At 36.6% G+C, this 27975-nt stretch overlaps 1 protein-coding gene across 2 annotated transcripts in view; it reads right to left on the bottom strand.

The window, feature by feature from the left end:
- Window positions 1–21749, bottom strand: part of HSF2 (heat shock transcription factor 2) — a 33460-nt gene extending 11711 nt beyond the window's left edge. The window contains exons 1-7 of one of the 2 annotated variants that reach the window (XM_032157973.2): window positions 21471–21749; window positions 8798–8906; window positions 8514–8641; window positions 7619–7743; window positions 4976–5051; window positions 2038–2099; window positions 1048–1135 (exon numbers count right to left, since the gene is read on the bottom strand). In XM_032157973.2, the coding sequence (XP_032013864.1) occupies window positions 1048–1135; window positions 2038–2099; window positions 4976–5051; window positions 7619–7743; window positions 8514–8641; window positions 8798–8906; window positions 21471–21563 (681 nt within the window). In that variant the 5' untranslated portion in view covers window positions 21564–21749. The remainder of the gene's footprint in view (window positions 1–1047; window positions 1136–2037; window positions 2100–4975; window positions 5052–7618; window positions 7744–8513; window positions 8642–8797; window positions 8907–21470) is intronic. The other variant, XM_032157966.2, reaches the window with a different exon arrangement.
- Window positions 21750–27975: the final 6226 nt, after the last annotated feature.

The following is a 27975-nucleotide window of genomic DNA, read 5'->3' as shown; positions in this document are numbered from 1 at the left end:
AAAGATCTGGACTTTGGACTGGACTAATTTGCCACTGGATAGAAATCTGACAAATTATTCAGAAAGCCTGTGACAAAATGAAGGTAAACATTTAAATTGCTGGAGTAAAAAGCAGTCTAGTTGGTGCACATTAATAAAAAAAGTTGAAAATAAAATAACCAATGTAAGAATAATCACATTAAATTATTATAATTACATTTTCAAAATATTCAATTATTATATAATATTGAAATGAGTAAGCCAGGTGCAGTGGCTCATGCCTGCAATCCCAAAACTTTGGGAGGCTGAGGCAGGCAGATGGCTTGAGTCTGGGAGTTCGAGACCAGCATAGGTGACATGATGAAAATCCCTCTACAAAAAATACAAAAATTATCCAGGTGTGGTGGCACACACCTGTAGGCCCAGCTACTCAGGAGACTGAGGCAGGAGAATTGCTGGGGCCAAGGAGGTGGAGGTTGCAGTGAGCCAAGATCGTACCACTGCACTCCAGGCTGGGTGACAGAGTGAAACCCCATCTCAAAAAAAACAAAAACAAAAACAAAAAAAAACAAAACGAAACAAACAAAAAAAGAAATGAATAAACTAAATCGCTGTGTTTAATAAATCTCAAAAGCAACACCAAGTTAAAAAAAAAGCCACACTGTAAAATGATACGCACAAAATGATATTATTTATATGAAGTTTAGATATATGCAAAATAATACCAAGTACTGCTCCTGGATTCACACATACAAAATGGCCATGAGAATGATAGATACTAATTCAAGATAGTGATTACCTCTAGGGTAAGCGGGGAGAGTAAAGAGGGGAGACAAGAGAGGGGGAGAGAGAAAAACTTGGAAACAGGCAACTGGAACAACTAGATTTGTAATGATTTATTTCTTACAATAATCTAAAGCAAATAATAAAAAAGTCACAATTTAACAAAGCTGTGGGATGAACACTTGAATTGTTATTCACCACACTTCTTTGAATGCATGAAACACTGCCATAATAAAATTTAGTGTGAGAAAATAAATATAAAATAGACTCTAACTAAAAAATTACTTTATGATGATGATTATCAGTTGGTTCTTTGACTATGTGCTGAAACAGGTTTTTCTTTTGGGCTCCATTAGTGTTTAGAAGTAGAGGCCTGAAAACCAGAAGAATATGCAGTTCAGTGAAGCAAACATACAAGGAATTTAAACTCCCTCTATTAACTTACCCAAACACACACACATGCACATTCACTTTAATAATCAATAAAAAATTTCAGTAACAATAAATAAACTTAAAAATGATTGCACCTTAGGAACAGAAACTGCTGGATGAGAGTATCTGGGACTTTCAGTTCTCCACTTTTCTACACTCTTTTTGTTATAATAAACTATTCTTTCCAGTTATACTTCATTGCTTACTGAACCACACAACTCTATGAACTGTATTTATATAGAAAAAATAGATAATATCATAAGAACTAATTAGTGGAAGTAGTTAAGGCCATAAAGCTCTGATCATAATCAAGTTTTCCCCAAATCTTAGTGTTACAGATCATTTTTTCCTTCCAATTATTCCTTTTGTCCATTATTCTTCTAATGTTTTAGCTGTGATGATAGTAGCTACTGACATTTACAGGTATCACAACCCATGGTTGAGATACAGATTTAAAAAGACTATGAGTGGCTTAAACTAAGAGAGGTCAAGTAAAACAAATTTTCATTTTTTTTTTGAACATATGGCCTCTTTTTAAAAATTTCCCTCAGGCCTTCTAATGCTACTTTAATAATGTGAATGAAAAGTGAGTATTTTGTATTAACTGTATGTATGTCTATAAAGTGACCATTTAGGCTATCCTTATCTCTCACAAACATCAGCAGAATGATAAAACTAAAAAATAATACCACTCTAGAGATTTTAAGAGTATAATTTAACAAAGGAGAATTGTTCTTTTGGGACAACAAGCACATACTCAGCAAATGTAGGCTACTCATGGTTAAACACTAAAAAGTCTGACTGTCTATATACAGGACATAATACTTTATCATAAAAACTTACCTTTTACGTTTTAAACTCACAAGTTGGTTATTTTGAACCAATGTAACAATAAACTGGACAATCTGAAAAAAATATAAACAAAAATTATTTCATTATACTGTTAATTCTTTTGTCACTATTACCAAGTCTTATAAAACAAATTCATATAATAATTTGTCCTCTATTCTAAGTCTCATAATTTCTCACATACTAACACTTGAAATCTGGACACACCTTAGAACTGCTGTCTAAAGAAACAAACCAGCTTCCAGGCAGTTTATTTGTTTTGGTGATAAGTACCAAACTTGCCTGGCTATAGATCCCAACTTTTTTACTTCAAATACTTTGAAGATTACATTATGGTACAAAAGAGAAAACTGGTGTTTGATAGGCAACATTTGTCTTATACCAGGTAACAGAGGCAAAAGAAACTGTCAGTTCCTTTAGAATAATCATAAAATTTTCGAGTTAGAAAAAGGTGACGGACCAGGCATGGTGGCTCATGCCTGTAATCCCAACACTTTAGGAAGCCTAGGTAAGAGGATTGCTTCAGCCCAGGAGTTGGAGACCAGCCTGGGCAACATCGTGATGCTCCATTTCTAAACAAACAAACAAACTCTGCTTGCAACCAAAGAAAAAAAAAGAAAAAGATAAAAGTTTATTGCCTGATTCTATAGATTAATGTCGAGACCTATCTGTCAAAACTTCCTACTGACAAGGGAAGCGAATCTTTAATATTTAATTAAATTTAGAAAGAAAATTGTCAAGACACACAAACAAGCTTTCATATTTTATAGTAGTGTTTCTTAAAGTGTGGCCCATAATACCAACAACACTAGCTTAGGAACTTTGGATATGTTAAATTCTCAATCCTACAGAATTGCTGAATCTGAAATTTGGATCATGGGATCCAGTATGTTTAGAAAACCCTTTAGTGTGACTGGATACTGATGTGAGTATAAGAACCACTGGCTTAGAGTATGTCTTGAAATTACATTGCCAATTTCCTAAAGGTGTTATAAAAGGTGAGGATCATATGGTAAACTATAAAAAGTAGTATATCACTGAGAAGCTATGAATAAAAGCCAAAATTTATTGGAGCACTATTTAGACTCTGTGCAGAAAGTGTGCTTATAAGCTTTGTGAAGTTACATGATTAAATAGAGTATTATCAATTAAAAATATCTATTGTATAGCTTCTAACAGTGAGCACTTCCTCACAAAAAAAGCTACTAATAGATGGTCTGCCTTATAATCAATATCAATTTTTCAATGGACAAAAATATAGACATTTTAACTGAAGAATTTCATAGTATTAGAGTCTATGAAAAGGAGGGTAGCCACTAAATTGCTTATTCAAGAGAAAATGTTAAGAGCTAGTGAAAAGACAATATGTAAGCTTAAAGATATCTATGATACAACTCAACTTCAGTTTTTTTAATTAATAAATGTTATGGGAAAATTCTAAAAATTTCAGGTTGAATTTATAAGAACATCAATCACTGCCTAAATTAAATTTATTCTACATCTCAGTTCTCTTTTGCCACTTCTGGATCACATTACACAGGGATTTTTATCTGAAGAAGATAAGGCATCTAACATTCACAGCATGTAACTTCTGTACCTGTTAAGTTCTATAACTGGACCATCACACATATTATTCTCAATTAATCCATGGCTGAGAGTAAATTCCAGGAGCAGAGTAAAAATTATTGGTTGTCATCATGCATTATATAAACACCACTCACCAAAGCACAGAGATTCAAACTCAAATTTTAGCAGACAGAATGTTAGCATTCCTGAAAAACTGAAATGTCACATAGCTATTTTATCAACTATTCTTGCTTTCAGGAAAAAAACATCTACACATTATAGAGTGTTGTAAGCTAATATATTACCAAAACACTGTTTCTGAAAAGTATTAACAGACTGTTTCCATAAAGTACAGGTTAAGGTACATCTATTGTTTTAAATCAACTATTCTTAACCAGGCTACACATTAGAGTTGCCTATGAAAGTTTTAAAAATATATGTATTTGGACTAAACAGAACTGAATTCTACTACATTCAACCTTCACCTGCACACTGTTTAAAAAAAAAACAAAAAACAGTAAATCTATGTTGACTGTAGGCTACAGGCTGCAACTGCTATTCATCTTTGCTTTAAAGCCTTCTCCATTAGACCCTGATCCTGTCAGTCACAACCCTATTTTTAGTTCAAGGGCCTTCTAAGCAGGAGCAATCAGAAGCTCCCCCTCAAAAAACCTGTTGCTTAAACTCGGAGTCTAGTTTACTCATGAGCAAAAAATAGCTGCCTTAATTACTCTGTTTCATCTCTTATTAGCAAATGAAAGCTGATATGCAAAGATTAAATCACAAGGACACAACGAAACGGAGGGATTCCAACTCCTCTATTAAATTTTCAGCTCAGATACTAAAATCTAAAATTCATTTTACAACACTATGCTAACTGCTTTTCTGCACAGACTAATAACAGCATACACTGAGAAATCATTTTTTGAACTCATAATTTGGTCAACTGATTTGAAAATATTTGTCATTTATCTTCTGAGACCTTAACTATGCCTTTTATAATAAAAACCAACAAAAAAAACAATAAGGCTATGTTTTCTAATTTTAAAAGAAATTGGTAGTGTATTAATTATGCTCATAAAAATAAAGTATTTCAAAATTGTTATATTAGGCAAAAGATCATTTACTAAAAGCTACTGAGACATTATCTGCGAGTATGGAATAACCATCTTTAGCTAGTGAGAAATTTTTTATTAAAAATATGTAACACTTGGCTTAATTTCATTTCATTTTTTACTTCTATCTGTGCATCCAATATGTAAGAAACTAAGATCAATCACAGACACTCAATAAAGACCTTTTTGGGTCACAAACAGTACTCATTAAACAAATGCAAATTATGGTCCTGGGGAAAAGAGCTTCTTACCTTTCGAATAACTTGTTGCTGTTGTGCATGCTTTGCTCGTAATTCTGACACCTCCTTCCAAAGGGACTCATTCTCACTATGTTATAATTTATTAAGCAACAAAACAAAAAAAAGTCAATCAGAAAACCAGACCACAGTATCTTTAATTAAGAATACCAGACAACTTAACTACACTTGTTTTTACTATATATATTTAAGAGACCAAGAAAACTTTAGTTCAATTACATAGGAATGACAACTACCGTGACACAACTCCTGAATCATTCCTTTTTTTAAAAAAAAGGCGGAGCTTTGCTCTGTCACCCAGGCTGCAGTGCAGTGGTACGATCTTGGCTCATTGCAACCTTCGCCTCCAGGGTTCAAGCAATTCTCCTGCCTCAGCTTCCTAAGTAGCTGGGATTACAGGCATGTGCCACAACCAGCTAACTTTTTTTTGCATTTTCAGTAGAAACGGGGTTTCACCATGTTGGCCAGGCTGATCTCAAACTCCTAACTTCAGGTGATCCACCCACCTCGGCCTCCCAAAGTGCTGCGATTACAGGCATGAGCCACCGCACCCAGCACCAGAATCATTCCTTAAGTGTATTATCTGCTACTCATGGCAATAGATACACAGAAACTTAAGACATATGCCTACAGCCATATAGTAGTTGGCGGTTTACTACTTTTGACAATCTGGCTCATTATTTTTTGCTTAAAAAAAATAAGCTAATCTTTCGACTGTGGTTACCAAGTGAATTCAGGCCTTCCTAATCACCTTAGGAAATAAAGGGTAGTGATATATACCCAGTATTTACTATACTCCAAGCACTATGCTAGACATTTTATGTGTATTACTCATTTAAAACTTCTCTAAAAACCACCAAGAAATAAGTCATCATCTCTATTTTATAGATGAGGACACTGAGGTACAGAGAATTGAGGGGAACTGCTCAAGATCATACAAATAATTTGGTAAGTGTTGAAATCAAACTAAAGTCTGTCAGATTCTAAAACTATCTTAAGATCTATCTCAAGCAACAGCATATGTAAACCACTAAAATGTTATTCTGAAAAAGCATATCCAATAATGAACTAATAACTTGCCAAATATGAATAGCTTCTTCTTCGTTCACCTTTTTTAACTGAAACTGCATTATGTTGTTAAATGTTAGCAGCACAGATAATGCTGAATACCTATTAAATGCTTTCATTTTCCATCTTTGGTTAATCTCCACAAGTCATCTTCTTTAATCCAAACTAATACAAAAGGAACTGGAGATTTACATATAAGGGTATACCAAAGGAGATTTTAATATTTACTGAATAACTACTGTATTTTTCTGATTCAAATTAAAAAATGTTGTTATCTGCTTACTAAATAAAGTAGGGCTGGGTGCGGTGGCTCGTGCCTGTAATTCCAGCACTTTGAAAGGCCGGTGTGGGCGGATCACTCAAGGTCAGGAGTTTGAGAACAGCCTGGCCAACATGGTGAAACCCCGTCTCTACTAAAAATACAAAAATTAGCTGGCACATGCCTGTAATCCAGCTACTACGGAGGCCGAGGCGCAAGAATCGCGTGAACCGGGAGGCGGAGACTGCAGTGAGGTGAGATCAAGTCACTGCACTCCAGACTGGGTAACAGAATGAGACTGTCTCTAAACAAAAACAAAAACAAACAAAAAGATAAGGAGAAGAAAGTTCCCTCTAAGATACAAAAGATGATTTGGGGATCACTTTCTTTAAGGGCTAAAACTGTGGTCCCAAGGAACTGGGTCAAAGAGCAGCTAGTATACACAAGATACATACAGTAAACAAGTTGTTAAATAAAATACACAAAAAGAGAAAGCCTAAAGCTTATTTAAAAAAGAAATCAAAGTTATAGGTTCCTCTTTTAATGAAGATATTTGAGTTATGATTAACTAAAGTAACGTCCCACATTTGATATGGAAGAGAGAATATGTAAACTAACTACTCTTAAGCCCTTGGCACCTATTAGGATACAGAAAAATTCCAGCTACTTACTAAGAAGAGTTATACACCATCTACTCTATATACAAGTTATTAGTATGGCAAGTTAGAATAATGGTACCAAGAAATATAGTAAAATAAAATGAAGCATCTTTCCGTAGATAAAAGCTCTGAATAACACTTTTCCAAGTCTATACGAAATAAGTATCAAGCAGGGCAACTCTCTTGTATCATTGTTTTCCGATTTTTTTGTGTCCTACTTTTTCCTAAGAGCCCACACAAAGAAACCTTAAGAGACAACCATTAAACACAGGATGGGTAACATACAGGGTTTTTATGTCATATGCCCTCATTGTCTATGAACACCATATGAGCTAACCTAAGTAGAATCATATTTCCTACATCTTCTTAACGACCTACTGTTTATTGCTAAGACTTATACATCAAACTGTTTTGATACGCTTAGGTTTATATCTTCTTCTGACTATCATAATTAAAACAACATTAGGGTAAAGTCAATGGCCACAAATCAAAGTAAAGGGAACCAATACTTGCAGAAAAATGACTTTTGATCTTGGCTTCAACAAAGTGATATGAGTACTTACAATAAAACATCAGACAACCTCCAAACTCAACACACATAGACACATACCCAATTCCCACATTAACATTATATTTGGAAATAAACTTTACCTTTTTAATTCAGAAAGCCTGGACTCAATAGTTTCCTGTTTTATTTGAACCTTCTGAGCACTACTTATAATTTTTGTTAAATCTTCCTGACGAATTTTATTTTCTTCCGGTTTTGAAGATGAAACCTTTGAAAAAGTAAATTTAGAAAATCAAAGAAACAGTAAACACCCACGATTGTAATACAAAGCTTCCCTATTAGAAGAGGTTTTCGTAGCCTGTTCATGAAGTGAGATCTGGTTCCAAAAGCCCGGGATGAAATGCTAGGGAAAGAATAAACTTCAGAGCTCAATGGGAGAGAACGCAAGGAATAATCCACTTAAAAAAATTTTTTTTTTAATGTGTAAAAGTTTCCACAAGCAGGAATATCTTAGGGTCTTTTATTCTCCCCTTATGCCAAGCTCCTTGCAATTTCCCCCAAGCCTCTTTATTACCACATTCCACATTTAATTAAATTTATGCAGTAAGAGGTTCATGCCAGGCCATTTTCTTTCATGGTCCACCCCTTCTATAGAGTTAATAAAATATCTTATTTTACCAAAAGATATTATGCATTAAAAAATATATTACTGAATGCATTTCTGAATGCCTACTATGTGGACATATTTATATTATTAGAAGAGACTTATTGTAGGCACTGGATGTACAATTACAAACTATAGAAAAAGCCTTCCAGGGAGCTCATATTCTAGGAGGAACTTACTTTTTTCTTTTCTTTTTTCTTTTTTTAAGCTAACTTAGGAAAAAAATACAGGGAAACAAGCAAAACTTTATTATCCTAATTCATCCCAACAAGGAACAGTTGTGCATTTCTGTACTTTCAACAGCTAAAATAAAAATCTTGGCCAAGCACACTCCAGGTCAATACCCTAATTAGCTCATGTTCACAATAGCTCACCTTCCTTTTAATATTCTCCAACAAGTCATCCTGTCCTTGTTTGAAGTAAGGATGCTGAAATTCTACAGGACCATCTCTTTCTTGCTTTACAATTCCAGAGTCGATATGTACTACTTTACGGAAACCATCTGAAAAATATTCAAAATTCAAATGACTAAAATAAACGAGTCAAAATTTGGTGGTGCTTGTATGGAATAATTTTCCTTTATCACCCTAATGGGAAAAAAAATGGCTTCATCAGTAGCTGATAATAGTACTCCAAATAAACTGCTGTCCATACTCACACATATTCAGTTGCCTCACAAAGCTTGCCATGTTATTGTGCTTGAAATATTTGGGAAGAATTTCTTTTGCAAATCGCTGCTCATCCAAGACCAGAAAACTTTGGCCATTCTGCAAGGGGAAAAAAAAAAAAGAAAAGAAAAAGTAAATTAGTTAAGTTCCTATGACACATGGTGATATATTTATACATCCCAAAACTGTCTTGAGTAGTCCAGTCCTTCCTTGATGCCTTCAGACCAACATTCTATTCTTGACAACAGGAACAAGAAACGAATTGCAATTAAGCAACAAATTGCAACTAAGCTTTTTGATGTCAACCTCAAAAGTTTAGGAACATATCTCAAACCAAATGCCACATCACACTCTATGGTGAAATATTAGAATTTCCATTAAAGCAGAAATGAGAAAATGAAATACAATTATGTAGCCAGCATAATTAACATTGTTTTAAAACTAGTGCAATTAAGACCAAAAAAAAAAAAAAGATTTTGAGAGGAAGTACCATTTTATAATTATTTGCAGTAGACATAATTGTATCTTTGTACAATCAATTTAAAAACCCTTTAAGAATTCAGTAAGATATGTGGTTACTAAATTAATATTAAAAGTCACTAGTGTTTTTCTCTACAGAAAACAAACACCTGGAAACACTACAAAAATAAAGTAATCAAAGTAGCATGGTACTGGCATACAGACAAACATATAGACCAATGAAATAAAATAGGCCAGAAATAAACCCTGCCAAAGGATTTTTGACAAGAGTGTCAAGACCATTCAATAAAAAAAGGACAGTCTTTTCAACAAATGGTGCTGGGAAAACTGGATATCTACATACAAAAAAATGAAGTTAGACCCCTACCTGATACTATATATAAAAACTCACTTCAAATCAATCAAAGACCTAAACACAAGAGCTAAAGAAACTTTTAACAATAGTAGAGCATAACATTAGATTTGGCAATGATTAAATGTAACACTAAAAGTACAGGCAACAAAAGCAAAAATAGACAAATGGAACTACATCAAATCTAAAAAACTTTTATGAAAAGAAGACTACCAACAGACTGAAAAGGCAACCCTCAGAATGGAAAGAAGAAAGTGCAAATCATATATCTCATAAGGAGTTAATATCCAGAACATAGATAGAACTCTTAAAATTCAAAAAGAACAAAAGACAAAAAAAACCCCAAACAACCCGATAAAAAATGAGCAAGGACGTGAGTAGATATTTCTTCAAAGAAGATACACAAACTGCCAATAAACAAATAAAAAGATGGTCAGTAACACAAATCATTAGGGAAATGAAAATCAAAACTAAAACAATATACCACTTCACACCCATTAAAATGGCTATTATCAAAAATGCATAAAACAAGTGTTGGCAAGGATGTGGAGAAATTGGAATATTGGTGCATTATTGGTGGGAATGTTAAAATAGTGTGGTTGCTGTGGAAAACACTATGATAGTTCCTTTAAAAATTAAACAAAGAACATATAATCCAGCAATTCGATTCCTAGGTATCTACTAAAAAAAAAAAAAAAAAAAAAAAAAAAAAAAAAACCACACACACAACAAAAAAAAAACAAAAAAACTATAAAAGCAACGACTTGAACAGATATTTGTACCCCATGTTCACAGTAGCATTTTTCACAATAGGCAAAAGGTAGAAATAACTTCAGTATCCACCAACACATGGTGAAATATATATGGATAAAGTATGGTATATACATGCAATGAAACATTATTTCACCTAAAAAAATAAATTCTCACAAGCTACAACATGGAAAGAACTTTGAAAACACTATGCTGTGAAATAAGCCGGTCACAAAAGAGCAAACACTGTACAGTTCCCCTTATATGAAGTTTCCATAATAGCCAATTTCAGAGACAAAAAGTAGAATGGTGGTTGTCAGGGGCTGCGGGGAGGAAGGAATTAGAAGTTATTGTGAAATGGGTATAAAGTTTCAGTGTGGTAAGATAAAAATTTTTCTGGAGATGGATAGTGGGAATGGTTGCCTAACAATGTGAACCTAACTTAATGCACTTAAAATGGTTAATTTTATGTTCTGTATATTTTACCACAATTAAAAAAATTAGAAATTAAAATAGAATAAAAAATCCTAATAATAGTAGAAAAATGTTAAGTAACTAAAAATAAAATTTAAAAATATACAGGAACTTTAAAAATATTAAAACTATAGAAATATAAAAGACAAATGCAGTATTGTAAAGGTGTCAATTCTCTCTAAATTAATCAATACATTAAATTCTCTCTTAATTAAAAAAATGATTTGTCGAGTAAAGATGAATTGATGCTATCATAACCAAACGTAGGTACTTAAGTTCATTTGTAAAAATAATTACATAACAACAGGCAAGAAAATATGGAGAACAACGAGAAGGAGTATTTTAACCCTACCCAATATAGATTATAAAATTGTAGTGTTAACAATTTAGTACAAAAGAAGAAGTGATTAAATAGATGAATGGACTGACTAGAGAGGATAGATGAACCAGCAAATCTATCTGAGAATTTACCAAGTAGTAAGTCAAGATGGCATTCAAATAGGGGGTTAATCAGGACAGAAAAGGATTAAGAAATTTTCCATTTGGGAAGAAAAATAAGAGCTCAATGTCATCTCACTCTTTACAACCAAGCTTTTGGAGACATGACATAATAAACCCAGAAGACATACAGATAAAATATAAATTTATCCATGGAGACTGCTAGCTTCCTACTCTCTCTCTACTGTCCTCTACTTTCTTCCTAACAGAAACACAATTTTGAAGAAAAACACATTGTGAAATTTAGAAGAGACCCAGACTCATAAATGAAGAATGTAGAGCAAAACAAATAATGATTTTCCCTTATTAGATTAAATTTACAACCCTTGACAATAACCAGTATTGGCAACTAGGTAATTATCAAAATTAAAATGCAGACATCTTTTCCTATCTTAAAAGAACTTTCCCTCTTCACGCCTTCTTTTTCAATCTACCCATTTGTCTTTTCCTTAACTGCAAAATTTAACAAGCAGGTATTTTAAACCCCCCTTCTCCAATTCAGGACCATCCACTTACTCTCACTGAAAACTGCTTTTGGTTCCCTCACTCGACTGAAACCAGATTTCTAAAATGTCAAATATCAAATTCAATGCCCTCTTTTCAGTCCTGATCTTCCTACACCTCTCTGTGGCATTTCATTTGGTACAACTAACAATCTCCTCCTTAAATGTTCTACTCTCTGGGCTTTGACGCTAAACACTGTTGAGTCTCTTACCTCTCATATTTCCTTTCAATTTTCTTCCACCTATCAAGAGGTAGCTGTGTTTTCCAGGTTTTTATCCTTGATCATGGCACCATTCATATTCTTTCCTCATCCACAGTACGGTATCTTATTACTGACTTTATTTTATATGATGATAAACACATCTACAGCTCTGTCCCTGATCATCTCAAATTACACACTTCAATTTAAAATTGTTTACATTTTTTACACTGTTCTTTAACTCAGTATGTTCTCAACCCATTTCCTGTTTCCCCCGAAGTCAATCTTTCCTTGTGTCTTCCATTCTAGCAAGTCCCTTCCCCACTAAGTTACCCGACTACATCTGATGTCAAAAAAAAAAAAAAAAAAATGAAGTTAAAAACTCTCATTCTAACAGCTAGTAAGGGGGAAACATTAAAAACATTCCCTTTAAAAATTAAGAACAAAGCCAGAATCCCATGATAATTGCTTCTATTCACTCTTAGTTACTGCCAAAAGAAAAACGGAAGGCATAAAGGTCTGAAAGGAAGAAAATAAATGTCAATCACAGACACTATGGGTGTACTCAGAAAACTGAAATCAGTAAAACGATTTGCTCACTGATTTATTATCAATATACAAAAATTACTTGTATTTCTAATTACCAGCAACAGCTAGAAATCTATTTTTTTAAGTCAAGAACACCATTTACAACATACATAAGATATCCAGGAAGAAAATCAACAAAGATCCACAAGGCCTAATAGCAAACATAAATCAACAAAATGAATTTAGAAATATGCCTTGTCATGAGAATACACAACACAGAGATATGGATTTTCCCTAATCTGATTTATATAGTTTTGATGCAATTGCAGCAAAAATCCAAAAGGCTTTTTTTTTTATGGAACTTGATTTTAAAACGTATGTGAAAGAGCTAAAGACCAAAAATACTTAAGGCACTCCTGAAGAATAGATTACCCTACCAAAAGACTTTTTCTGAAGCTATAGTAATTAAGACAGCAGAAGACAGGCACAGGATAAATTGTCCAATGGAATGGCATAAAGACTCCAGAAACAAAACCACTGAATGTTTGTGTCCCCCAAAATTCTATGTTGAAACCCTTGCCCCTGATACGGTATTTGGAGGTGGGGCCTTTGGGAGGTAATTAGGTTCAGAGGAGGTAATGAAGATAGGACTCCCAGGTTAGGTTAGTGTCCTTATAAGATAAGAGAGACCAGAACACACACACACACACAGTCTCTCTCTCTCTCTCTGTCTCTCTGTCTCTCTCTCTCTCTCTATGCCATTGGGAAGACACAGAGAGAAGGCAGCTGTCTGCAAAGCAGAGAAAGCTCTAACACAGGAGCTGAAATGACCAGCGCCTTCATCTTGGACTTCTCTGCCTCCAGAACTGTAAAAAATAAATTCCTGTTGTTGAAGCCACCTGGTCTATGATCTTTTGCTACAGCAGCCCAACTGATTAAGACAATATTTATATGTACTTGCGACATTAAGACAGAAGTGGCAATATAGATCATTGGAAAAGGAAGAACTACTCAGTAAAGGTGCTAGACAACTAAAACGTAAAAAGCCACAAACTGGAAGATATGGCCAAAACATAAACTCGAATATGTAGAATATATAGGAATTCTCACAAACAATAAAAAACCAACAGAAAAATGGCAAAACAAACATTTCACAGAACAGGAAACACAAATGGCCAACAAACGTGAAAAGGTTTTAGACCTCATTAATAATCAAGAAAATATAAATCAAAACCTCATTGAGACAATACTTTACATCAATTAGATTGGTAAAAAGTAAGAACAATAACTAATACACAGTTTTGAAGAGGTAGATTAACAGAAAATCTCATACATGGCTAATAGCGGAATAAGCTGGTGTGATCTCTTTGGAAGATAATTCGCACTATCTTGAGGTTAGACATTTCATATCCTATATCCCAGCAATTCATGTGAGTGTACAGACCTTAGAGAAACTCTTGCTTATATACACCAGGAGAGATATACAAGAATATTCCTAACAGCACGTAACACAGTTGATCTCTTTCCTGAGCCATTTTCTTTCATTAACTTCTGTGGGTTCACTCCCTTGATTTTCCTTCTTTTTCACAGTTCCGTCTCAGCCTCCTTTGCTGGCTTTTGTCTTCATACTCTCTAAATGTTGGAATAATACATCTTTTGGTTCCTTCTATCTTCACAGAAGATGATTTCATTAAGTCTCCTGGCTTTACCAGTTACAAGGTCCAAACTCCACCCTGAATGCCAAAGTCTTATACTCAACAACCTATTCAACATTTCCACTTGGACATCTTGGAGTGTGGAAGTCAGTCAAGCTGTTCAAAAATAGTCCTGTTTTTTTTCTAACACTGCACTTCCTCATCTCTTTTGAAATTAGGTGTGGCCATATGACTAGGCACGGTCAAAGTTAAGAAAAATTAAACAATTTTCAAGTTGTTTCAAATACTACTAGAGATCCATTTTTAATCTCAAAGTTAATATGCCAAAAAGAATCTCTAACATATCTTTCCTCAGCAAATGGATTTATCCTGTAGTTCAAACCAAATTTATGAATCATTTTTGTCGTTCCTCCAACCATAGTCAATTTATCAGCAAATCCTGCAGCTTTGCCTTCAAAGATTTCAAAGCTACTTTTCAATACCTTGACTGCTGCTACCTTAGACTCAGCCACCAATATTTTCAATACCATATAGGAAAACTGTGATAGTCTTCTAACTGGTCCCCTCATTTCCAATCTTCTTACTGTAGATCTAGGGCCCTATACCATCTGCTCCTGCCTACCTCCCTACCCTCACTCTCCTAATTCCCTAAAGATACTCTAATCACATGGGCCTTCCTGCTTCCTTGAACAGCCACATTCAAGGCCTTTCCTTTTGTCATTCCCCTTTGGCCCATCTTTTCTAATCATTTAGATCTCTCCTCAAACATCATCTCCTTGGAGAGGCTTTCCTCATCACCTTACCTAAAATATGCACAAATCCTAGTCTGTTTATAGGCCAGTTATCAATTTATTGCTCCAAATTCATTCTTCATTGTCTGCTCTACAAACATAGAGCTGGGTTCCTTAAATAAATATCTTTCTTTTTCTAGGTGCCATGATGTTAAGGTTTGTCAGCAGGGGATAAAAGAGAGATATTACAAGAAAAAGGAGTTCTTTTTCCTGACTCATGTATCCTTGGCAAGCTTCTGCAGCGGAGGCAAGTTCTCCAGTGCCTAGCTCTTGATATTAATTGTGGTCAGCAACACTCAAAGACCATCAGCTTTCCCTGGTGCTTCCTCTCCCTTGGGAGGTTTCAAAGTAGAGTATCTCTAACAAGATATCTCCCCATAAACAGTTTTTTAGGGTACTCCAGAACAGGGATTTATAAACTTTTTCTTAAAGGGACAAATAGTAAATTAGGCTTGCAGATTATAACATCATAATTCTAACTTTGTAGTGAGAAAGCAGATATAGACAATATGTAAATAGATTGGGCATAGCTGTGTTCTATTCAAACTTTATTTATAAAACAGCTGGCAAAAAGACTATAGTTTGCCAACCCCTGACCTAGAGGGCATATTTCCCAGCAAGTTTTGAAGGATGCATTTCCAGTAAGTTCCACCAGAGCAACACCAGTGACTTCTCTGCTACTGAGTCATGGCCATATTTTTTCCAATAAGGTAAGAATATTAGCCTTGGCAAAAAGGGTTCTTACTTGGGCACTCTATCTCAGCCCTATCAATAGTGGCTGCTTCTTAAAACTATTCCTGTATTCTTTAAATTTTCTTTAATTTCCCTGATACAGTCAGTAACTCTATTAAACTTACCCTCTTGAAAATACCTGTGGCTTCTGACTTATGATTGCATCTTAACCAACACACAGTTTATCTTGTTTTTTTAAAGGCATTTATCACTAACCGAAATTGTATCGATTGTGTTTTGCTTGCTTTTAATTTTTTTTTTTTTTTTAAGAGACAGGGGTCTCAGTATGTTGCCCAAGCTAGTCTCAAACTCCTGGGCTCAAGCAATCCTCCCAACTCAGCCTCCCCAGTACCTGGGACTACAGACATGCACCACCATACCCAGCTTGTATTTGCTTACTATTTATTGATATCCACCGCTCAAATGTAAGCTCCATAAAGGCCGGCACTTTGGTTCACTACTGAATGAATTCCTAATACCTAGCACACTATTAGGTCATAACAGATTAATAACAAATATTTGTGACTGACTAAATTAATCTTTGGCCAAATAAACTGAATTTTTAGAATTTCAACTATTTGATTATATAAAATAGGGAGACGACAATAATCTCTTGCTATACCTGTGCTCACTCTCTCTCACATACACTCCTTATTCATTCACATCACTCTATCTCTGCTTATTGTATTCCCTCAGTCTCTATTCTAAAATTAGTAAATGACTTCTTTGAGTGCAAATATTCACCTTCCTGTCTTTTAAATCTGTGAGGTTCAAGCAATACAACACAGAATCTCCCTCTCTAAGTATTTTACAAGGATGAGAAAACTACTACTGAGTGAGGTGGGAAAGATAGGCATCTTCTCCTTAAACCTTACCCACAAACATTGGCAAGGGTCCAAAGAGTAGAAACAGTCGTTACTCTCCAAATTAACCTTTTGGCACTCTTGTTAGAACACTCAAAATATTCCTAATAATCTAATACTTCAGCCACATTACTTTAAAACATTTTTTGGAAATTTGTGACTTACCAATCTATAATTTTTAATATGCACCAGCCACTCTTTTAGAGTCTTTAGCTAATTCTTTCTCTTATATATACAAATAAAAATACTTGAAAATCAATCTTTCAACTTTTCTGCAGGTCTATCTAAGTTGAATTTTACCCCCATCCTCCCACACTTGTAGTCTTTCTTATTTTCACTTTGCAATACTAATATAATGCAATGGTTGCTGGGATGTTCAAAACAATACTAGCACTTTGTGAAGTCCAAGGGCCTACTGCTCAAATTCATCCAAAACAGCTAGAAAACAATGGAAAAATTCTGTTTTTGCTCTCTCTCCCTCCTACCTACTTCCTAATTCATCTCTGCTGACATGAGGCAGATAGAGAAGCAGAGAATGCCAAAGGGCACAAAAAGGGGGAAAAGCTGGGTATGAAGTCTTTGATGGAAATCACTTCATTTTCTCAAACAATCTGAAGAACAGAGACAAAGGGAACAACACTGACAAAAGGATGACCTTCCAGTTCTTTCCTTCTTTTATACTGCTTCACTTCAGCATACATGGGTTATAACATTTCATTAACTTGTAAAGGCTGTTTTTTACTATATAACTTCATTTAACCTCTACAGCCTTGTCTCTGAATATCAAGTTTCACCAGTTGCTTCCAAGCTAATATGTGCCCTCTCTTTAGGACACTTAAGATTTAAAACAGCTTTAGGTCGTCTGACAGTACAATCTCTGTACTTGATTCTGACAACAGACTACCAAAGTCAAGAACAGTTATATAAAATTTTACATTTAAAGGAAATGTTAAAAAAAAATGAAACTTTTCATTTTTGTTTTTCAGAAGAGTAACGGGAAAATGGAAATATGTAAAACATACTTTCTTTTCTTTCTGTTTTTTTTCTGTTGTTGTTGTTTTGAGACAGGATTTCGTTCTGTTGCTCAGGCTGGCTTGCAGTGGTGTGATCTCAGCTCACTGCAACCTCTGCCTCGTGGGCTCAAGCCATCTTCCCTCTTCAGCCTCCTGAGTAGCTGGGACTAAAGATGCACGCCACCATACCTGGCTACTCCCTGTATTTTTTTGTAGAGACAGAGTTTCACCATGTTGCCCAGGCTGGTCTCAAACTCCTGAGCTCAAGCAATCTGCCCATCTTGGCCTCCCAAAGTGCTGGGATTACAGGCATGAGCCACCACGCCTAGCTACATTATGCTTTCTTAAAGACAGTCTGGAATTAAGGCATTTCTATTATTTTAGAGTCAATAACACATTTAAGTATAATTTCAATTGTTCAGATTATTATATTCTCGTATTTAATGGTGAGAGGTATTATTTCACTTTTCAATTTTGTCATATTGCAAATTTCAAGGAAAATTAAAGTTATGTAAGTCTCCAGAGATATTATCCAGAGATATTACCAACTGTGTTTTCCAAAACACAGTTGGTAAAAGTTTTTTTCTCTTGCCTTACACTCAAGATAGAGAAATAAATTATTTTCCACCATTGAAAAAAAAAATTGCACAAAAGGTTGTCTGGTTCCCAAAACAATGGCTTCTTCTAAAAGTTCTCAATGATTTTCATAGTATAAATGCTAAATTACCTCAACAGAAACACAACACAAGTTTGAAGGAAACCAGAAACCACCATAAATAGCAACTTTAAAAGGTGAGAGTACCTGGGTGCCGGTGGCTCACGCCTGTAATCTGAACACTTTGGGAGGCCAAGACGGGCGGATCACTTGAGGTCAGGAGTTTGAGACTGCCTGGCCAACATGGTGAAACACTGTCTCTACTAAAAATACAAAAATTAGCCAGGCATGGTGGTGCGCATCTGTAATTACAACTACTCGAGACGCTGAGGCAGAAGAATCGTTTGAGCCCAGGAGGCAGAGGTTGCAGTGAGCTGAGATCGTGCCACTGTACTCCAGGGTGACAGAGTGATACTCTACCACAAAAAAAAAAAAAAAAAAAACGAATGTGATATAGCGTGATATAGTCTCTGCCACTTAGAAATTCAAAGCCTGTTGAGGACTATTATATCGTCATTCCTACCACTCTCATTACATTTTCTAGGGATTTCATTTATTCATCAAAGAAAAGAGAAAGATGAAAGTAACTTATTTTGGTTTTTCCACCTAACATTATTGTTAAAGTTTTACTTTTCAGTGTTAGCACTGCTTTTAGAAAAATCCATGGAGAGCACGAGTGAGACAGCTGCCCAAGCAACTAGGCTTAGCCCTAGACAACATTTATTCAGAATTGTCCATTGACTTGTGGCAAGCAACATTTTGGTATAAAACTAAATATGTCAACTTGTATTAAGTCTAGTTCTATTGGTGGAAGACTGATCTGGGAGCTCAGACATCTATTAGGGTAGGGGTGTCCAATCTTTTGGTTTTCCTGGGCCACACTGAAAGAAGAACTGTCTTGGGCCACACATAAAATACATTAACACTAATGATGGCTGATGAGCTTAAAAGCAAAATTGCAAAAATATCTCATGTTTCTTTAAGAAACTTTATGAATTTGTGTGGGCCGCATTCAAACCCATCCTTGGCCACATGTGAGCCTCGGGTTGGACAAGCTTATGTTAGGGTGTTATCTCCAATCTTGGCGAGCTGTATAATTATGGATAAATAATCTCACCTGTCCAATCCTCAAATCCTCATCTATACAATCATAAGGCTAACCCAGATGATCTCTAAGATTCATTTCAAAAATAATTTTATCTTCACCATTCCTACCACTCCATTTCATTTTCGAGGGATCTCATTTATTCATCAAACAATTATTAAACACCTAGTGTGTCTCTGGCACAGTGATCTCACTGAGCTTACATTTTGATTGTCCCATTGGCATATTATAAAATTAGTTAACACATAAGCTTAAAGTTATAATGGGATTAAAAAATGGTTAAGTGCCCTGTTTATTTGGCTTAGAACTCATAGAATGATTCATTTACGGATCAGTACGAAACTCTCCACATTTGACACTGCTCAGAAAATAAGAATGTTATTAAAACACTGTTACTAATCAGAATTTAATAGGCCTACCCGACATGATACTCTGATTAAAAGCAACTGCCAATATATATAGCCCCTATTTCTGGCCCATAAAAGACAAAAAGGTATGATAAAGTCAGCTTTCGTGGGGAGAGAATCTCAGTCCAATCTCTTAACAAGAATACGTGTCTGAGTAACAGTCTGTGCTGATCCTTCTTGTCAACTTTTAATCCTTCTAACTGATGAAAAGCATGAGACATGTGTTTATTTTAAGTACATGCTAGTGGCTGGCTTTCTTATTTTCACCTAGCTTTGTACGATTGTACAGAATTCATTAAATGCTTAATATAAACACTCGCGCCCCCTTACTCAACTCCAAGCAGGGAGTGGGGCTAAAAGGATAACTCATTTGCTCATAAGGAACACACAAAAATTAAATCCTAGAAGGAAGTCAGAAAAAAGAACAAATAATAACACAAGGCAAGCTATGGTATTGCAGAAGTCAAAACTTCAGGGTCTTAACATGGTGCTCACTCCCTGTTAAGATAAAAGTAAATAAAACTGAGAGTTCCCATAATAGGAGGAGAACAGGAAAGAAACGAGGACGGGAGATAACATTTACTCAGCACTTAACAGGTGCCAGGCACTATGCAGATAGTTTTCACTTATTCTTCTCAATAACTACACATATGAAAACATGCCTCAATAGGTGATCATCTACCATAAGAGTTAACCACTTCCCTTCATAAAAATGATTCCAACAGCCTAGGAGTGTATTCTAATGCACATGTACTGTGGATGTAAATAATCATTCTGCCTAGAATCTTGTATTTGGAACTGAAATAGGTCTTGGGTCACCTAGGCAACCCATCCACCTTATGAACGATTTAACTTAGGCCAGACAAGATAAAGGGCTGGACTAAGGTCATCCTTGTTTAGAAGCAGAGTTGAGATCAAACCAATAATCAACACATCGATATGCCCCTCCGCTGGTAACTGTTCAGCGAAATTTAGTAACTACTAAGTTACTGACCACCTATTAGTACTTTATTAAAACAATCCTAATAATCCGATTATACAAATAGCACAGAATCTCAAAAGAATTTCTATATATTTTTAAAACCAACTGATAAGCAGTAACCTGCGTTTGAACATATGTCTATTTCCCTGACTGCTCTCCACATAAAGATCCCAGATGCAAAGCAGTGTTGAGGGAATGGCGGGGGGTGATCGGTCGCTGAGGTAAAAATCGCCTCCTATAAAGCCCCACGTTGATGATCCTGGCCCTGGGTTCCCTGTCCCCTCTGCGATTTGTAACCCCTGAGCCGCGCGGTAGGACGGAGGATGAGTGTGCAGTAAAGAGGCTCCCGCGCCCTGGGCTCGCCGATTCCCCTCGCGACGCCAGGCCGGTTCCGAACGCGGACCGGTCCGTTAAGGGGCTGCCTGGGCCGCTACGCTCCGCGCGGGCCGCCCCTCCCCCACCGCGGCCTGAGGCGAGCGGCGCTGCCGGCCGGGCCCCCGCGGCTCCCCGAGCGAACAATAAAGGGGGTCCCCCGCGAGGCCGAACGCCAAGGCCCCGCACCGCGGGCCTCGCAGACAGCGTCGAGCCGCAAGGCCGCGAGAGACCACCCCACAGGAGAGCGAGTGAGAAGGCGGTTATTCAGGGGGTTCAGAGGCCGCCGTGGCCTGACCGTACCTGGCTCCAGGTGATGAACTCGTTAGTGTGGGTTTCCTCCACAAGCGTCCACAGCTTGCTGAGGAAAGCCGGCACGTTCGAACTCTGCTTCATTGTTAACGCGGCGCAAGGATTCCAAATTCTACAGCCGAACGCGGTGGTAGCGGCGGCGGCAGCTACGGCAGCAGCTCCCCGAGAACGCCCACAACGCAGGCGCAGCACATCTTGGTCCCCGCCCCCCAACCCCGCCAGGCGCGCGGCGAGGCCCAGAGGCCGGGCGGCCGCACGTGACGGACAAGTCTCTGCGCTCCGCCTGTGCGCGCAGTGGTTCCGCGCCGGTTCCGTCCCTGGCCAATCCCAGGGGCCGACTACACGACAGAGAAAAGCGATTGGCTGCTGCTGACATGAAGGGGGTGGGAGCAGAAGGGGGTGGGAGCAGAAGGGGGCGCTGCCTGCTAATTTGCCTTTTATACAGAAGCCTTGATGGTAGCAGACATTCGGCTTGGGAGACCGTGTTTGGATATTTCACGTGGAAACAGCTTATGGTTTCTTGGCTGTGGCTGGGAGGCTACAAAAACCCTTCAGGGCCTTTGAGTCATAAGTTTGGCAGGCAAAGTGTGGTTTGCACCATTTTAAAGAAAGGATCCATTCGCATTAGGAAAAAACCAGCTCTCAAGCATGATGTGCTAGGCCCCAAATTGAAATTCTCTTAAAAATAATGAACCTTGTTCTTACATTTTCACTGGGAGAAAAAGCTCTCTTTAAAATATGTTTATCAAAAAGAGCAGTTTAAATAACTCACTCTGTATTACTTAAAACTGTAAACCAGGAACTGCAATTGATACATCATGTGCTGTTTTTAATCCAGTCATCAAGTGCCTACTCTACCCAGAATAAAAAGAAATAGACTCGTTTCTACTATTTTAGTTAATTAAAATAGTTGTTCCTGCGTACACTTTACAGATAGATTCTTTTTTGCCTGAGAGATTGGTATAGTGGAAAAAAACAATGGAAAAGGAGTCAGTAGATCTGAGTTTAGATAAAGCCTCTTGGACATTTTTCTGTGTATTAAAATACACTGGTACTGTCATTTAGAGCAATTCCTTAGCCACCAGTGCCAGTTTTTCCCATTTCTTGACTGGGAAGATCTATCTTTTTACCCATTAAGAGTGTCTTTAATACTATAATGGCTGTGCAAATGCTTTGAAAATATGAAGTCTACAAAATTCGACTTTTATTTTTTTGCAAAAGTCAGCATGTGAAGGCAAAAACTTACAAACAAGTCAGAGATAACATACAAAACTTCAACATAGGATTGGTTTACTTCTTGGGTAAATGTAAAATAGTACTATATATACACATACATATATATACATATATACATACATATATATTCATACATATACATACATATATATATATTCCAATAAGCAAATATTTAGTGAATGCTGCCTTTGTGCTCAGCACTGGGATGTTGGCTGAAGCAAAATCATATATATGGAGGCCTACATGTGATAGAGGAAGTAATATTTGATGAGCCCTTATATATGCCAAGGGCTTTACATATATTATTGAATCCTCACAACAACCCAATGAACCAGGTTTTATTATCCCATTTTCCCAGAGAAGATTCTGAGACTCAAAAGTTGATTAATTTCTTCAGTCACAGCAAGTAAATCGGAGAGAGTATTTATACCCAAGCTTTATTGAGCTCAAAAGTATGTGCCCTTTCCATTGTACAATGATGACACTGTTTCAAAGCTCCAGATGCTTATAGTCAAACTCAAGAAACAATATGACCACAGTGATCAGCACTCAATATATACAAAAAGAGCTAAATGTTTGGTATAAAATAAGTACTAGATAAGTTTAAAAAGACAGATTAGTAGGTTAAGGTGGTAAGGAAGGATTTCATGGCAGATAGGGACCTTAAGTTGGGTCTTGAGGTACAAATATATTTGAATAGCTAAAAGGAAGACAACAGAATGAGAAAAACCAGGAAGCTAATGATCATGTCTGTCTATGGAGGGCAACAGCTCAGGAGGTAAGACTGGCAGTGTCTAAGGAGGAAATGTGGCCTACTTTCATGGCATTATATTATTTTCTTCTAAAAAAAGAAGGTGTGGTTAGATAGAAGCAGAAACTCGTCTTTGGACATTCAAAGGCTGGGCATTCATAGGGCTGGGCTTAGTGCAGTGCCATACTTGGTTTAATGCTCTGTTCTCATCCTCTTGAAATTCTCAATTTTTGAACAAGGAACTCTACATTTTCATTTTGCAATGGACCTTGCAAATTATGTAGCCGACTCTGTTTCCATTGTATGGCATCTTACAGCCGTAAGTTTGAAACAAATGGTTCTCAAACTTAAGCATGCGTCTGAATCACTTGGAGAGGGGAGCCTTCCAGTACGCAAATGAGCAATATCACTTATTGGGTAGTATTTGTAATACTTATAAGGGCAGTGACAAGGATAAGTTATTAACCAGATAAGAAAACCTTGGCACCAGAAAATTAGATGATGTATCCAAAATCATCTAGTTAAGGCTGGAATTGAAACCAGGTCTTTCATAGTCTGAAACATGCTTTTTAAATTTACACCAATGTGCCTCAAACTTTAGCGCAGAATCACCTGGACAGCTTCTTAAAAAACAAATTGCTGCTTCTGCTTCCATGGCTCTCAGTAAGTCTGGGGTACAGGTTAAGAATTTTTATTTTTAACAAGTCCCAGATGGTGCAGATGCTACTGGCCCTGGGACTGCATTTTGAGAACTGCTGTTATAGAGGAAAAATCAGTAAACTGAGCTTCCCTTACTACTAACATGTACAGACTTATTGTTATGCTTCACTTATTTTTTTTTTTGACAGAGACTTACTCTGTCATCCAGGCTGGAGTGCGGTGGTGTGATCTTGGCTCACAGCAAATTCTGCCTCCCGGGTTCAAGCTGTTCTCCTGCTTCAGCCTCCTGAGTAGGTGGGATTACAGGTCTGCACCACGAAACCCCGCTAATTTCTGTATTCTTAGAAGAGATGGGGTTTCACCATGTTGGCCAGGCTGGTCTTGAACTCCTGAGCTCAAGTGATCTGCCATCTTGGCCTCCCAAAGTGATAAGATTACAGGTGTGAGCCACTGCACCTGGCCACGCTTCATCTCTTAATAAAATCCAGATGTTCCAGGAATAACTTAAACTACTGTTTTTTCTATGAACTTATAATTGTTAATATTTATTATAATTAATACATTTTCTGAAAAACTAAGTATTGAATGAAGACTTTTTTGGGGGAAAAAATTATTTCTTGTTGGCTTGTTTGCACTTATTTATAAAACTGAGAGGGGAAGAAAACAAAATCAAGCTTTATCTCACAGTCATTTGCCACCTATAATATCCCTAAAATATCAGAAGAAACAGATTTGCGCCAGTGTCAACAATTTTGACATGTTTGTAACACAAGAAGATAAAAATGTCACTTTCTTAAAGGAGTTGCCTCCTATTAACTCCAATTTAAAAAGCTGGATTATTTTCATGGTTCATTTGCAGCCTAGAATGTAAGACTTAGATTTAGAATAACATTCGAAAATATGAATGATCCAGACCTTTGTATAGGAATTAGAAAAGCATATTATGGAGCAATCTGATGCTTCAAATCATCAGACGATGCCATAAATTCTGTCCAATCGATTTTGCAAAACTAATTGGAATCAACAGTGCAACTAGTATTAGCTTTTAAAGATTTTTTTTTTTCAAGGATAGGATGATTAAATCCAAAGGTGAACTGCGTAGAGGTTTCCACCTATATTGCTATCTGGACAAAGTGTTGATTTTCCTCAATTTTGGAATGACTTAGGGGACCTTAGGCAAATCACCTAACATTTTCTAGTCCTTGTTCCTTATATATAAGATGTGAGTGAAAAGTATCTGCTATACTCACTTCACAGGGTGGTTTTGAAGATCAAATAAATTGTCTCTTCCTCCAGTCCACTTTCACAATCTTTATGGATCTCTTTCTAAAACACAAATCTGAAAAGATCACTTCCTGACTTAAAACTATTCAGTGACTTCCCATAATTTCCAGAATAAATTCAAACCCCTTAATGGGCATAAAAGGCCTTTTCTGATCTGATGCCACCTACCATTTCAGTTATTGTCTACCATTGTTTACAACGCCTTTCCCTTAGCCACACCTAATTGCTTGTAGTTACCTTACTGGTCATATTCTTTTGTACCTCTATGTATTTCCATAGGCTATTGTCTCTGTCCACAGAGCCCTTCTTCTTCACCATTTTCCCCTACATTCTTCTTCAACCTTCCAGGTCAAGTACAATCCCGTACAAACATAAGTTCTTTTGTGAAACCTTCCTTGGTAACATTTATTATAGCACTTACTACATCATATTATAGTTATTTATTTACATGTATTTTTCATTCTAGACTATGAAACTGCTTCAACATAAATACTATGTCATATGTACATTCACTTATTTACAATGACATTCACAGTGCATGATATATGTTAAAATATCAATAAATATTTGTTGAATTAATAAATGAATACATGAACAGGTAAAGACTACCCATCCATTTATTCTTGCATGACTCCCAAATCTGGATTAGTTGTTCCTCCCATGTGCTCCTATAGCTTCTGGAACTTGACCTTCATAGTTTTTACCACACTACTGCTGCTCATTTACTTCTCAGCAACCCTTACTAGACTAGCAGATTGTGCTTGCATTGTTCACTCTTGTATCCTGAGCACTCAACACAGTGCTAATAATAACATAGGAACTGCTCAATAAATATTTGTTGAATTAATAATTTTAGCTTTTGAAATCCTTTGGATAAAATGTGTTCTACCTAATAATAAGGAAACCCCTTACAATTTATTCTCACAGTAGAAACCTTTTTGTTTACAAGAGAAGAAAATGAAGAGAAGAGCTTAAGGATAGCTCAACTGAGAAGCATGCGAATGAGGAGCTGTTAGTAACTGAACAAATAATCGAATCCTGGAAATGCCAGATGTTAACAGAATGCTATAGAGGCCCAGGTTTGAGGTCACTTATATCTTCAAAACAAATGACAGTGGCAAAATGCTTAAGGACTCTTGAATAGGCTTGTGAGTATGTGAAGAGCTAGAAGACTGTGAAAGTTAATTTTAAAAATTTTTCAAGAAGCTTTCTTCTTCTAAGGCTACAACCTGGGTGCAAAAGACACTGGCCAGAGGAGCTTTTTACATGGGAAATGTGTTAGTACTGCTTGTACCAGACTTGGGCTGGAACTGCTCTACATTAAAACTCCAATCTATGCCAGATGTGCTAGAATCCAATCAGTCATCCAACTAGGGTGACAAACTAGTTCAGGTTTGCACAATACATTTCCAGTTTTAATACTGAAAGTCCTATGTCCCAGGAAATCCCTCAGCCCCAGGCGAACCAGATTGTTTGGTCACCCTAACTCAGCCTCTTCCAGTTATTGATGTTGGACAGGAAGCAGAGGCTCTTTAAGCAAAGCAAAATATTGTATAGCGACAATGTAGATATGGGATCTGGAAACGCGAATGCAGCTTTGGCCTTTCTGGAAGCAGTGTGGAGGCTCTTTCACAGGCACTCCAACAGCTAGCCGATAAATAGAAGGAATTGATGTATCCCCGCAACTCAAGGTCCCCGTGAAGGCTCAGACACACACAGAGAGATGTTGATAAGAAAGAAAATTCAAGGCTAAAAAACGTCAAGGACTGGCAACATTAGAAAAATGGAGTGGAATAGAGAAATGGCCTACAATATAAGCCTTCTGTTATTTCCACTAGAATAAAACCATGTTAGGGTTTAAGTTTCTATTTCGCTGGGACTTGTCTTGTTCCAAGAGGAGGTGGTGTCCAAGATACATGGAATGTGTTAGGAGTTCATCTTTCTGGAAAATGTGGTTTAAGTGATCATTTTATTTAAATCATTTGATAACTAAGACCTTTGAGGTCCTCAAAGATGAAATGAGCTGAATTATAGGGATTGGATACAGAAATATACTCATAACTTGAATATTAAACTGGAGAAATTGGGTTCAGTGAGGAGGTAGTCACTGTCACAGCTGTGTGTCATGATCTGATAGGTGTCTGTGAAGAGTTGGTAACCATTGGGACATTTCTAACCTCTTCATAGTTTAGTCATCTACTATGAGCAGCATCCAGCTACCAGCCATAAAGAGAGACGACTTTTCTATTCTGTGCTCACAGTGTGGTGCAGTAGAGTAGAGATGAAACAAATGCTCAAACTGCTACTTTCTTGAGAAGGCATCCTAGGATAGAACTGAATGAATTCTGATCTTTCAGAGAAAAGTCTGCCATTGCCTGAATCAAGTAGTTGCTAGGACCTATTAAAGATTTGCGGTCGGGCACAGTGACTCACTCCTGTAATCCTAACACTTTGGGGAGGCCAAGGTGGGCGGATCACAAGGACAGGAGATCAAGACCGTCCTGGCTAACATGGTGAAACCTCTTCTCTACCAAAAATACAAAAAATTAGCCAGGCGTGTGGCAC

This window comes from Hylobates moloch, unplaced genomic scaffold (genome assembly GCF_009828535.3).
Source record: "Hylobates moloch isolate HMO894 unplaced genomic scaffold, HMol_V3 SCAFFOLD_2, whole genome shotgun sequence".
In the NCBI taxonomy this organism is placed as follows: Eukaryota; Metazoa; Chordata; class Mammalia; order Primates; family Hylobatidae; genus Hylobates; species Hylobates moloch.
Note: the sequence above shows the minus strand (reverse complement) of the source record. Positions and strands in the feature narration are given on the sequence as shown.